At 43.2% G+C, this 14,486-nt stretch overlaps 1 protein-coding gene across 4 annotated transcripts; it reads left to right on the forward strand.

Moving 5' to 3' along the window:
* The first annotated feature begins 21 nt into the window (after positions 1-21).
* HARS1 (histidyl-tRNA synthetase 1) lies at positions 22-14,456 on the forward strand. 4 transcript variants are annotated; one of them, XM_058734335.1, is made up of 13 exons: positions 22-110; positions 474-563; positions 5,678-5,797; positions 8,657-8,752; positions 9,407-9,532; positions 10,433-10,540; positions 10,697-10,795; positions 11,027-11,120; positions 11,315-11,442; positions 11,536-11,778; positions 13,294-13,410; positions 13,584-13,730; positions 14,049-14,456. In XM_058734335.1, the coding sequence occupies exons 3-13, from the start codon at positions 5,705-5,707 to the stop codon at positions 14,118-14,120; spliced, it is 1,323 nt and encodes a 440-aa protein (XP_058590318.1). In that variant the 5' UTR covers positions 22-110; positions 474-563; positions 5,678-5,704; the 3' UTR covers positions 14,121-14,456. The 4 variants fall into 4 exon arrangements, with proteins under 4 accessions (XP_058590318.1, XP_058590290.1, XP_058590301.1 ...); XM_058734307.1 differs by having other exon boundaries at positions 49-206; XM_058734318.1 differs by having other exon boundaries at positions 49-206; positions 13,584-13,671.
* Positions 14,457-14,486: the final 30 nt, after the last annotated feature.

Genomic DNA, 14,486 nt, shown 5'->3' on the forward strand with positions numbered 1-14,486 from the left:
TCGGCGGAGGCTCTCTAGGCGTGTGGGCCAGTGACTCGATAGCCGGAAGTTATCCGAGTTGAGGCTGCGGAAAGCCCAGACGATCTAGACAGCAGTCAGCGCTAGTTGGCGTAAGTATGGCAGAACGTGCAGCACTGGAGGAGCTAGTGCGACTTCAGGGAGAGCGCGTGCGGGGCCTCAAGCAGCAGAAGGCCAGCGCTGAGCAGGTGCGACCCAGGTGGCGGGGAGAAGCCAAATTAGGGCCAGGGAGGACATAGAGCTGGGTGGTCTGCATAGAGGAAAAAGATGTGGGAAAAGAGACCGGACTAGTGGAAGAGGAGCAGGGCCTGGTTGGGGAGGTGGCCGGGGTAGGACGAGGGAAGGAAAGCTGGGCCTGGAGAGCTAGATTCTGATGAGGGAGGGATACTGAATGAATGACTGAAGAGGGAAAGGAGTGTCAGAGTGATAGACCAGACCCTGCTTTACCCCCACAGATCGAGGAGGAAGTGGCAAAACTACTAAAACTGAAGGCACAGCTGGGCCCTGATGAAGGGAAACAGAAGTTTGTGCTCAAGACCCCCAAGGTAAATGTAATTTCTTTTCAGAGTCTCTGGGAGGGCCCTTAATTCCCCTCCCAATGGTGGATGTGCTTGTTTCCCTGAACAGTTGCTCTGGGTGGTGGGCTGAATTGGAGCCTGAGTCATTCTGGGATAGCAAAGGGATGGCAGAAACTAGGCCAGCTGGTTGCCTAGGGGAGTATGCCAGATACTGCTACTCCTTCTTTCATTCAGCAAATATTTGTTGAGTGCCTACTATGTGCCAAGCACTGTAGGAAGTAGTGAGAGTATACCATGGTGAACAATACAGCCTGTCCTCATGGAGCTTACATTCTACTGAAGGAAACAGACTTAGGACAAATAATCCCACTCTTGAATATGTAATTATAAATTGTGATAAATGACATAAAGAAATAACAAGAATTCTCTGAGAAAAATAAGAGAGAACTAGAGTTTGAAAAAGCATCCCTGGGGCGCCTGGGTGGCGCAGTCGGTTAAGCGTCCGACTTCAGCCAGGTCACGATCTCGCGGTCCGTGAGTTCGAGCCCCGCGTCAGGCTCTGGGCTGATGGCTCGGAGCCTGGAGCCTGTTTCTGATTCTGTGTCTCCCTCTCTCTCTGCCCCTCCCCCGTTCATGCTCTGTCTCTCTCTGTCCCAAAAATAAATAAAAAACGTTGAAAAAAAATTAAAAAAAAAAAAAAAAGAAAAAGAAAAAGCATCCCTGAAGAAGTGATATACTAACTGACATAACACGTAAATGGGAGGTAGCTAGAGGAGTATGGAAATCCTGAAGGAGAAAAGAACCCTAGTAGTTTCCAGGAACTAGAAAAAGACTCGTATGAGTAGAACCAAATACAGCGGGAAAGTACAGTGGAATGGAATGAGGTTGCGGATTACTAGCCCAGCCTCAAGGATTTCAGTTCAGAGGCCACACTCTTTGTAAGTTCTGTAAGCACAACTATTTACCATGGTTTATTTACTCTGAGAGGCTGAGACTAGGTGTCTGGAACTGAATAGATATTTAATAAACGTATGTGAAATTGGATTCCAAAGGAGAGGGGTCTTCCTTGTGTTGAGATGTCACCTTTTAAGGTTAATTCTTTAGGCTCCTAAATTCACTGAGCTATTCCTTTCCACACACAACTCATTTCAGCGGTTAAAGAGACAATGTAAAATCACAGAGCAGTGATAATCAATAGTTGTTCAAACTATTTGGTGAAGATTAATGGGGAATTTGTGATCATTCAGGCTGGCCTCACTTAAATCTAACAATCAGTCTTAACATCGCTAAAAGTAGGACAGCCAGATATTATGTTGCTCCTGATGTGATGCAATAAGAAGTACACAGCACCACCTATAAAGTATTCTTGCCAAGAAAAATTGAACCTGAATCTAATCAGGTCTTCTGACCTAACTACCAGTTTACCAGAAATAAGGGAGATGGAGGAATGTGTTAAGTGACACGTTGAATATATTGTTAATAAAATCTAGAATATGAAAAGTTCTTTAGGACAAGTGATTCAATTTCCTCAACAAAGAAATGACACTTCTTTAAAAAAGGAAAGGAGGGGCGCCTGGGTGGCGCAGTCGGTTAAGCGTCCGACTTCAGCCAGGTCACGATCTCGCGGTCCGTGAGTTCGAGCCCCGCGTCAGGCTCTGGGCTGATGGCTCAGAGCCTGGAGCCTGTTTCCGATTCTGTGTCTCCCTCTCTCTCTGCCCCTTCCCCGTTCATGCTCTGTCTCTCTCTGTCCCAAAAATAAATAAAAAACGTTGAAAAAAAAAAAAATTTAAAAAAGGAAAGGAAACTTTTGTAGATTAAGCAGACAAGAGACAACAAACACAACGCATGGGCTTCGTTTAGAATCTCATTAGAACAAGCCAATCATAAAAAAATATTCTTGAGGCAATTGGAGAAAATTAAACATAGCTGGAGTATTAGATAATATTAAAGGGTTGCAGTTTGTTTCCTTGGTTTAATAAACGTAGTGTTTTGGCTTTTTTTTTTTTAACCGTGTACATTACAGAATCATACTGAAATATTTATTGACAAACTGGTATGATGTCTGGATTTACTTTAAAACACTCCAGAAAAAAAAAATGTTGGGGCTTAGATAAAATTAACAGATGCTGATGGTTATTGAAGCTGGGTAGTAGATACATGGTGGTCTATTATACTCTTCTCTATAATATGTGTTTGAAAATGTCTATACTCTTTTAAAAGAAAGTGAGACTATATTGGAGAGTTAATATCCACTTTGTTGAAACACACTGAAGTGTGATTTATATTAATAGAAAATTCAGTATTATGGGGACAGGACTCTTTCAAGAGGTTTTTGTGGTCAAAATTATTAAAAAAAATTTTTTTAATGTTTATTTTTGAGACAGAGACAGAACAAGGGCAGGAGAGGTGCAGAGAGAGAGGGAGACACAGAATCTGAAGCAGGGTCCAGGCTCTGAGCTGTCAGCATGGAGCCCATTGTGGGGTTTGAACTCACGAACCACAAGATCATGACCTGAGCTGAACTTAACTGAGAAATTACTCATTTTATTGAATATCAACCCTTGAGTACACTCTTTTTTTGTATTCTGCGTCATGAAATGGGAAGTATACATAGAGCACTTCTGCATTCTAAGGTAGGAAAAACACACCCTTGTATGAGTTTTAAGCTGGACTAGGTACTTTTTTCACATAACACCTTTTTTATTTGAGAGAAAAACCGAAAGACAAACTTTTGTTTTTAAGATTTGGGTATTTGGCAGACATTTTCATGAAAATGAATGAAGTGAGCTTTGTCATCTCAAGGAAGATATCTGACCCTATTTCTACTGGTGATAAAATTCAAGCACTCAAGTGAAAGTTAGGGTTTTAGGAAACTTGTATCTTCCACCATGAAGTAGACAGCTTCCCAATACAGTAAAGACTTTCCTCTCGAGATCTGTGTTGCTATTAACAAATGTGTTTTCTGATATTGTATAATGTAGTGTGTAAATATTTGGAAGATCTGTATAATTTATCAATGAACCAGTATTTTCCTCATGACCAACGTATGATATTATAAAATCATGCATGGGTAAAAAGCTCCATTTAAAGTACAACATGGAGCTGGGGCACCTGGGTGGCTTAGTCAGTTAAGCATCCAACTTTGGCTCAGGTCAAGATCTCGCAGTTAGTGAATTTAAGCCCCGCATCGGGCTCTGTGCTGACAGCTCAGAGCCTGGAGCCTGTTTCAGATTTTGTTTCTCCCTCTCACTCTGCCCCTCCCCCACTCATGCTTTGTCTCTGTGTCTCTCAAAAATTAATAAATGTTAAAAATTTTTTTAAGTACAACATGGAGCAATAGATATTTTTTAAATTATGGTAAAATATATGTAACACAAAATTTGCCATTTTAACCATTTTTAAGTGTACAGTTCAGTGGCATTAGGTAGGTTCACATTGTTGTGCAACTATCACCACCATTCTTCCCCAGAATCTTTTCATCATCCCATACTGACATTCTGTACCCAGTAAGCAGTAACTCTCCACTCTACCATTCCTCTAGTCCCAGGTAACCACTGTTCTACTTTCTGTCACTATAAATTCTGGGTACTATATATAAATAATGGATTTTAATGTAATAGTATGAAAAGTAATCAATGACGTTTCAGAATCCACATTGCAACCAGTCTTTAAGAAACCACCATTTGTTGGGGCGCCTGGGTGGCGTGGGTGGCGCAGTCGGTTAAGCGTCCGACTTCAGCCAGGTCACGATCTCGCGGTCTGTGAGTTCGAGCCCCGCGTCAGGCTCTGGGCTGATGGCTCGGAGCCTGGAGCCTGTTTCCAATTCTGTGTGTCTCCCTCTCTCTCTGCCCCTTCCCCGTTCATGCTCTGTCTCTCTCTGTCCCAAAAATAAATTAAAAAAAAAAAAAAAAAACGTTGAAAAAAAAAGAAACCACCATTTGTTGGATTTTGGTATAGTTTAAGAAGAATATCTACAGTTAGCTGAAAAGTTTATTAAAATATTCTTTCTTTTACAGTCACACATCTTTGTAAGGCTAGGTTTTCTTTACGCAACCAGAACAACATATCACAACAAAATTAAATGCATAAAGCGTGTATGAGAATACAGTTGTCTTCTGTTAAGCCAGACATTAAAGACTTGCAAAAATGTGAATCAGCATCACACTTTTCACCAATTTTTGTTTTGTTTTGTTTTGGAAAGTAGTTACATTTTCCTAAAATTTCTTTTTTTTCAATTTTTTGTTAACGTTTATTTATTTTTTGCGAGAGACGGAGTGTGAGCAGCAGAGGGGCAGAGAGAAAGAAGACAGACAATATGAAGTAGTCTCCAGCTTCAAGTTGTCAGCACAGAGCCAGACGCGGGGTTCAAACTCATGAACTGATCATGACCTGAGCCAAAATTAGACACTTAACTGACTGAACCCCCCAGGCGCCCCTCATAGTTTTAATTTCTAATATAATAAACATTGATAGGTATAATTCACTTTGGGGTCCTTAAGAAATGTTAAGAGTTTAAAGAGGTCCTAAGACCAAAGACTTGAGAATAGAGTATAGATGCCCAGAATAGAAGCTCTGACCTGAATGAACGGCATTCTAGTCCTGACCACCACAGAACTGCTATAATGATTTAACTTCTCAATATCCTGTAATTCATCCATAATTTTGCCCCACCTATATCAAGGGCTATTAGAAACAAATTAGAGAAGAAATAATACTTATTAGATTTTTTTTTTTAAGTTTTGTTGGGGGAAAACATTTCTTATAAAATTTGGAATTTAACTAGCTAAGCCAGTTTCATTTGGTTATATACATGTCATCAGGTAGGTATTTTCTATTAGGCAGGGAAATGTTCTGGTATCACATAAAAAGGTTTTAGGAAAACTTCTCAGAAAATAGCATTCTAGAAAGTAGAACCAAGCTAAAAAGGGGATGGAATTTAGAGGGGTATTAGCAAATGGGTGTGATAATTAATAGTGAATTGTTTGTGCTTGCTTTAGAACTCAGTAGCCTGTAGGAAAATCTAAGTTTGGGACATTGTTTGCCTTCGTTATCACTGAGGTCATGCTTTTATATTTCTAAGCCTTAGTGTTCTCTGTTTTTAAATCCCATCCCTGATTCTGTGGCTGATTTCAATTCCCAAGGGTACAAGAGACTACAGTCCCCGGCAGATGGCCATTCGGGAGAAGGTGTTCGATGTAATCATCAGCTGCTTCAAGCGTCATGGTGCAGAAGTAATTGATACACCTGTGTTTGAACTGAAGGTGAGGGATGGGTGAGGAGAAATTGCGTGGTGGAAGAGTGGATATATAAACAACTAAGAAGATAAAGAGACAGTGAGGGCCCAAAGGGTGTGTCTCCTGTTGTGGACAAAGACCAATATTTTCTCCAGTGAGAAAGGAGACAGGCTTGGTCTTGAAGGAGAGGCCCTGCTTTTATTTACCTTGGTAAATGGCTGGTGGCTTACAAAAGAGAGCCCTTCTTTTTAGTGAAATTTGTTATGATCCTATTTACAGTGAATTCCCTGGTACATCTACTTGGGATGTTTTGAAATACACACAGACCATACATATAAAGTATAAATATGCAACTAGTTTCCTGTTAATGTACCCTGAGAATGTTTCTAGTTCTTTACTATTAAGAAAAAACATCGCAGGGTGCCTGGGTGGCTTAGTCGGTTAAGCAACTGGCACGTGGTTTTTGCTCAGGTCATGATCTTGCGGTTTGTGAGTTCAAGCCCTGAGTCAGACTCCATGCTGACAGTGCGGAGCCTATTTGGGATTCTTTCCCTCTCTCTCTGCCCCTCCTCCTCACGTGCATTCTCTCTCTTTCTCTCTCTCTCTCTCTCTCAAAAATAAACTTAAAAAAAAAAAACAACAAAAAACAGATTGCTTCCTGGTTAAAACCCAGTGACTCCCATTATATTTATCACAAAATCCAAAGTCTGTTCCTGCTTACGAGGCCCTACATGATCTGGCCATTTGCCTACCTTTTCCATCTCTTCCCTTGCTGTTCTTCCCCTTGGCTACTATGCTACTCTGGTCTTCTTTCTATTCCTGCAACATTCTAAATATATTTCTATCTCAGGGCCCTTGTACTTTTTCTTCTCTCTTCCTGAACTCCCTTTCCCCTAACTCCTAGACTTTAATTTCAGATTAGAGATGAAAGATTTTAATTTCAGATACAAACTCAAATGCCATTTTTCAAATGGTCCTCTCCAACTATCTTGTCTAAAGTAGCCCTTGTCTATCACAGGACCTGTATTATTTCCATTCGAACAGCTATCACTAAATGGAAGTATCTGTTCGTTGGTTACTTTGCATTAGTGTACTGTCCATCTCTTCTCATTAGTATGGAAGATCCATGAGGGCACAGATTACCTTTGACTAGTTCACTGATGTGTAATCAGTGCTTAGAACAATATCTGGTACTGGTGGGCATTCATCTGCAGGACAAATTCATAGAAATGGAATTACCGTGTCAAAAAGTTGTACTCATTTATGTTTACCAATTGTATTCATTTCCTAGGGCTCCCACAATAAAGTGCCATAGACTGGGTTACTTAACAAATTTAATGTCAGGAGTCTAGAAGTCCAAGATAAGATATCAGCAGGGTTGGTTCTTTCTCAGGGTGAGGAGGGAAGGGCCTGTTTTAGACCTCCCTCCTTGACTTGTAGATGGTGTCTTTTTCCCACTGTCGTCACATCATCTTCTGTGTCCAATTTTCCTATTTTTTATAAAGACATTAGTTACATTGGATTAGGGCCTATCCTAATGACATCATTTTAGCTTAACTACCTCTTCAAAGACCCTATCTCCAAGTAGAGACACATTCTGAGGTTACTGGGGGATCGGATTTCAATATATGAACTTTGAAGAGGACACAGTTCAGCCCATAACACCAATCACTATATGAGTGTTTCTGTTTCTATACACTGGGAATTTTCAGGCTTTTAAAACTTTGCCATTCTGGTAGGTGAAATATGTTATCACCTTACTGAAGGCATCACATGGCAAGAACTACTTCAGTTTTGTCTTTTGACATTGCTCAAACCTCAGGCATCATAAAAACATTTAAGTGTGTTGATCTAATAACCCGCTCTTAGAAGTTAAGCCTCAAAAAACTATATATTCAAAAGAAAACACTATATGCTGAACTATATTTATTGAAATGTTAGGGAACTTTTTTTTAATTGGAATGACCTAAACAATTAACAGTAGAACACTAGAAAGGAAGGAAATACAGAGCTGCTTCTCACTGAAGTATTATGCAGCTTTTAAAAATAATACTTCAGGGGTGCCTTTGTGGCTCAGTCGGTTGAGTGTCTGTCTTTGGCTCAGGTCATGATTTCACAGTTCATGGGTTTGAGCCCCACATCGGGATCACTGCTGTCATTGCTGAGCATGCTTGGGATCCTCTGTCCCTCACTTTCTCTGCCCCTCCGCCATTCATGCTCTTTCTCTTTCCCTCTCTCTCTCTCAAAAATAAATTAACATTAAAAAAAAAACCTTCAGCTCTGTCACAAAATGGAAATGTGATAAGCAGAAAACGAAATTGATATTTCCTTTTGATTATAATTAACATCAAATATATAAGCATTGGGATAGACAGCAGAAGCACAGACAAGTTGAAACTGGTCATGTTAGGATGGTGGGTTTTTGTTTTAATATTTCTTTTTAAATTATATATGTGGCACCTGGGTGGCTCAGTAGGTTGAGCATCCAACTCTTGCTTTCGGTTCAGTTCATGATCTTGAGATTCATGAGTTCAAGCCCCACGTCGGGCTCTGTGCTGAGCGTGGAGCCTGCTAAAGGTTCTCTCTCTCACCCTTTCTCTATCTCGGCACCTGGGTGGCTCAGCGGGTTGAGCATCCAACTCTTTATCTCAGCTCAGGTCATGATTTTGTGGTTTGTGAGTTCAAGCCCCTTGTTGGGCTCTGCACTAACAACACAGAGCCTGCTTGGAATTCTCTGTCCCTCTCTTAGCCCCATTGCACTCATGCTCGCTCTCTCTCTCTCTCTCTCTGCTGCTTTCCCCTGCTTACACTCTCTAAAAAAATTAAAATTAAAAATAAATTTGTTAGATTTATCATCATGACCACATTTCTTTATATTTTCTCCAGGAAACACTGACTGGAAAGTATGGAGAAGACTCTAAGCTTATCTATGACCTGAAGGACCAAGGTGGAGAGCTGTTGTCCCTTCGCTATGACCTCACTGTATCTTTCTAAACCTGGGCTCTTGGTACTTTGGATCAATTGGTTCTCATTGGGCTGAGGCTAATTTCTAACCTCAGGTATGGGGATAGCTAGACATAGATGGGATTAAATATGATGCTTGTGGCGATCAGGGAAGTTACTTGTTTAAACCAGGAATGGGACTTTGGCTAAACAGAACATAGCCTTAAAAGTCTTGTGAATCCTGAGTGAGACCTCCACGTTATGTCAGGAACCAGTTCCAACTCAGTGATTAATCCCTTGGCTCTAGAATATTTCTCCCCTGCCATGTCCAGTGGACAAAGTTCTCCTCAGTTGACCAACAGAATGTTTCCTTTATCTCTAAGCTATGTCAGAGAATCATCTGCTCAGAAATCCTACACAGAGACTTTCTACTCTCTGGCCAATCTGCCCAGCACCTTCCCATGTTCAGCATAGCCCAAGGGAGACGCTAACCAAAGAGAAAGGAACCTTAATCTTTTTTGAGACTTCTGCTGCCCCTTGTAACAAAGTTGATTCTTTTTGACTTTCAGAAATGCACTTTATCTTACAGAGGGTGGTTTTACTCACACAGAGATTAGACCCCAACTTCTGTTGGTGGTGATAATCAACTGCCACACTGTGAGAGCAGGGGGCTTTCTCCTTAACTGTTATCAGGTTCCTTTTGCTCGATATTTAGCAATGAATAAACTGACCAACATTAAACGCTACCACATAGCAAAAGTATATCGGCGAGATAACCCAGCCATGACCCGTGGCCGATACCGGGAATTCTACCAGTGTGTGAGTATGTGGGGCATGATGGGTAACTTCGTCCTCCCTCTACTAAGTCCTCAACTTAGTAGAATCTACTGACTACTCATGGTGTACTGAACAAACTGGAAGTTCCAGCTAATGCTAACCTTTAGATTTCTTTAATATTTTCATTTAGAGAGTAGGAATTATTCTCCCCATTCTACATAGGAGTAAACTTGAGACTCAGCAGGATGAAGAGATCATAGGGATAAGAAAGCCAAAGTCGGGAGTAGAACTTTTGGTCCAGTACTCTTTATATTAAACCAAAGTGATCAAATCACAGCAAAGGATGAGGAAACGATTTGACGTATCATCCAGATCATCCAGGGTGGTGGCAAAGCTTCAGAATAAATAGAGAAAATGACTAAGAACTAAGGCCATATATTTGCCTCCACGGTGTTAGGAGGAAATAAGTCAAAGTGAGTGAGTGAGATAATTAAGGAATATAGATGAAAAGGAATCCAAACCAGTAAGAGACTCAAGAATGCTGGGAGTTTCCTCTGGGCTGCTGATCACACAGATAATGAAGAAAGTGGTCTGTGCATGAGTGCAAACAGGCCTTCATAAGGAGAGAGCAGAGCGCCCAGGAGTCCCCCCTCCAAACCATCACTTAAGAAGGTTAAATCCCTGGGACACCTGAGTGGCTCAGTCAGTTGAACATCTGACTTCGGCTCAGGTCTGATCTCACAGTTCATGAGTTTGAGTGCTGCATTGGGTTCTATGCTGATAGCTTAGAGCCTGGAGCCTGCTTCAGATTTTGTGTCTCCCTCTCTCTCTGCCCCTCCCCTGCTCATTCTCTCTCTCTCTCTCTCTCAAAAATAAACATTTAAAAAATTTTTAAAAAGAAGGTTAAACCCCTGGGGACCTGTAGCTACTTTCTCCCTGCAGGACTTTGACATTGCTGGACAATTTGATCCCATGATCCCTGATGCAGAGTGCCTGAAGATCATGTGTGAGATCCTGAGTTCACTTCAGATAGGTGACTTCCTGGTCAAGGTAAGAATTGAATGGGTCTGGGAAAGCAGAATTGGGCTTAGCCTCTCACAGGAGAAGATTTTTGTGCAGAGAGACCAGTAGCCCTAGTGACTGAGACTATTGAGGCTCATGTCACGTAAAGAGGTTGTCTCCTCACTATGCCTTGGGTCCCTGCAGGTGAATGATCGGCGCATCCTAGATGGGATGTTTGCCATCTGTGGTGTTCCTGATAGCAAGTTCCGTACCATCTGCTCCTCGGTGGACAAGCTGGACAAGGTAATGACCCAAACACTTCACTCCTCTTTTCTCAGATCCCACCCTGCTCTGAGAAATGTAAAACAAGATCAGGAGAGAGGGGGGTCTGCCTCTATGCTCCTCAGAAGATTAGCCTCAGAATCTAGGTTGAAAGGCAACTTCTGCTCCAGAAATGCCCTCTCAGAATGGCCCACACTTGCTCTGCAGTGGATAAGCTACTTAAGGGTCCCTTACTGGTTTCTGTCTGCCTAGGTATCCTGGGAGGAAGTAAAGAATGAGATGGTGGGAGAGAAGGGCCTCACACCCGAGGTAGCTGACCACATTGGGGACTACGTCCAGCAGCATGGTGAGGCACAAACCCTGCCTCTCCAAAAGCCATCTATCTGACTTAAAATCTTCTGTGTGTGTGTGTGTGTGTGTGTGTGTGTCTGTGTCTGTGTGTGTGTATACGCACACATACGTGTGTAGGTCAGGCAAAAAGGTAAATCCTCTACCTTTTTCCTCTTGTCAGTCAGTTGGCTTACAAATATATCTCCCCAGGTGGGGTATCCCTGGTGGAACAGCTGCTCCAGGATCCTAAACTGTCCCAAAACAAACAGGCCTTGGAGGGCCTGGAAGACCTAAAACTGTTGTTTGAATATTTGACCCTGTTTGGCATTGCTGACAAGGTGAGTCAGGTTGGGGGTGGACACCTTAGCTGAGCTCTGGGGTTTCAGATAGTTGATTCTCATCTGGTATTGACCATGATCTTGTCCCCACAGATCTGCTTCGACCTGAGCCTTGCTCGAGGGCTAGACTACTATACTGGGGTGATCTATGAGGCAGTGCTGCTACAGACCCCAGTCCAGCCAGGGGAAGAGCCCCTGGGTGTGGGCAGTGTGGCTGCTGGAGGACGCTATGATGGGCTGGTAGGCATGTTTGACCCTAAAGGACGCAAGGTGCCATGTGTGGGGCTCAGCATTGGGGTGGAGCGGATCTTCTCCATTGTGGAGCAGAGGCTAGAGGTAAGTCCTGGGGGAGGGTAGAAGCAGTCTGGGCAGTTGGTGGCACATGAGCTATCTTCTTTGATCTTGAAGGGGGCAAGTAGTACTGTTTTGGGCAAGGAGCATCTTTGCAAAGAGCTGGAGAAAAGGTGGTCGCTGTCCTTCATACATTCCCACCCCACTAGAGGCTAGTTTTATGGATCTCTGATCATTCTTTCTTCACAGAATTCTTTGCTCTGGGTCCCTACTTCCCTCAGGGCTGTCAGGAGTCATGTCTGGTATATCCAAAGATCCAGATCTTCTTCAGAATACAGAACAGTTAATATTTTACTACTCTGCTAGGTACTGTGCTTGGTGCTTTTTGTGCATTATCTAGTAAAATTCTTACACAGCCCTCTGAGAGTAGCTATTTTTATTATTTACATTTTCTAGGCAAGGAAATTAAAGCATTATAGATCATAATTTACCCAAGGTTGTGAAACTTTTAAGCAGCAGAGTCACAGTTTGAATCCAGGCAGCATGACTCCAAAGTCTTACTCCTAACCACTCTGATACTGTCTCCAAGTGGTAAGCATGTGTCTGAGACCTTGGGATTCCCCAGGTGGCTCTTGACTCTCTGGCCGCTAGAATCAAGGGAAGGCCCTCAGGGCCTCAAGCACTCCTTTGCTGCTGCTCTTAACTGGCTGGTTGCATTCCCCTGGGGAATGCTCTGGCAATAACCTTCCCACTGCTCCCATCCTTTTCTCTGGAATGGAAACCACCCATGTTTCCCAGTTGAGATCACTGTTCCAGTAGTCATCTGATGTTGTAAGAACTATGAAAATAGTTTTCTAGAAAAAGACAAGGCACAGGGTGCCTGGGTGGCTCAGTTGGTTAAGTATCCAACTTCAGCTCAGGTCATGATCTTGCAGTTCATGAGTTCGAGCCCCACATCGGGCTCTGTGCTGACAGCTCAGAGCCTGGACCCTACTTCAGATTCTGTGTCTCCCCTCCCCTCTCTGACCCTCCCCTGCTCGCACTCTGTCTCTCTGTCTCAAAAATAAACATTAAAAAAAAAGAAAAAGAAAAAGACAAGGCACAGCAGCAGCATTCTCCCTTTCCCCCCAACCACCCACACCCTGGGTTGGGCCCTATGGCCGAAGTACAAGAGGGACAGTCTCTTGACTGGGCACATAGTAAGTGAGAATTAGAACTAGGTGAGCTCACAGTGTCACTTCTGTGTGAATGCTCTTGTGAACGCTTAAGGTACTAAAAGGAGACAAGTTTGAAGTTACTGTATGTAAACTACCTTTACTCTTGCCCTACATTATCTATTCTGGCAAGTCATATGTACAAGCCAGTCAGTTCCTTTCTACATCTTCTAAACACTACCTTATGCCCAATTGCTAGAGAAGACTGGGCCCCTGTGTTAATGAAGCTCCCAGAGTTGGGCCTGGTCTCTCAGAATCCTGACAATAAACAGCCTGTTCTGTTTGCTTCTTGAAAGTACTGTAAAGGGTAGCCCAGCTCTGTGACTTTTATCTGCCCCTTCCCCAGGCTTTGGAGGAAAAAGTACGGACCACAGAAACACAGGTGCTTGTGGCATCCGCACAGAAGAGGCTGCTGGAGGAAAGACTAAAACTCGTTTCGGAGCTCTGGGATGCTGGGATCAAGGTAGAGGAGGCAAGCCCCAGGGAGGCAACAAACTTGGGAGTGCTGGGCACAGACTAAGTAAAAGCTCATCCATAGTGACTTCTTGGGAGTAGAGCTAAGCACTTGGGCCCCAAGGAGGTTGTCCCTGAGGACAATAGAAGCCAGTTCTCATCATCTGCCCTGGTCCCCTGCAGGCAGAGCTGCTCTACAAGAAGAACCCAAAGTTGCTGAACCAGCTGCAGTACTGTGAGGAGGCAGGCATCCCACTGGTGGCCATCATTGGTGAGCAGGAGCTCAAGGATGGGGTCATCAAGCTTCGTTCGGTGGCCAGTAGGGAAGAGGTAGGTAGGTGGGCAGGAAGGCTGAGGGACAGGGAATGTATGCCATTTTGGCAGACCAATGCCCATTGAAGACCTGAGCAAAACCCTGGCATTCCCGTTAGTACTTACTCAGAATGAACTTAACCTGTTAACTTAACTTAATCCCATCTCCATCTATACCATGTCTCTGGCTCCCCCCAAGGAGCACTGTCTGTCTGAGGTGTTTGCCTGCCTTCCTTATCCAGCTGACCCAAGCCTGATGGCCAGAGGAAGGAGTGGGCCCTCAGGAATAGTGGAGTCAAAGATGCTCATACCACCTTTTTACCTCATCCTGGCCAGGTGGATGTCCGAAGAGAAGACCTTGTGGAAGAAATCAAAAGGAGAACAAGCCCGGCCCTTTGCATCTGCTGAGTTGAGCACACTATCAGGAGAAAGTGGGACTGGCACTATTTGAAGCTAAGACAGAACTCTACCTATGTACATCAGCAGCTTTGCACATTTCTGTTCCAGCAGGAAGACCTGAACAATGGTCAGAACACAGACTTTTTATTATCATTATTTTATTGGTAATCACAGGCCAAAATGGTCAGGTATTACACCATTTTTCATAGGAGGTCCTGGGGGTTTAGTCTAGTCTGCGCTACAGGGACCCATCCTAAGGTCTCCCCTGCAGGATGCTAACCAAATGGAGGGAATGCTCTCCACAGCCAACCGTCAAAGGTCCAATAAAATGACTCAACCACTGGAGCCTGCTTGTGTCACTATTGCTTAGCCCTG

Source organism: Neofelis nebulosa, chromosome 1 (genome assembly GCF_028018385.1).
Source record: "Neofelis nebulosa isolate mNeoNeb1 chromosome 1, mNeoNeb1.pri, whole genome shotgun sequence".
Lineage (NCBI taxonomy): Eukaryota > Metazoa > Chordata > Mammalia > Carnivora > Felidae > Neofelis > Neofelis nebulosa.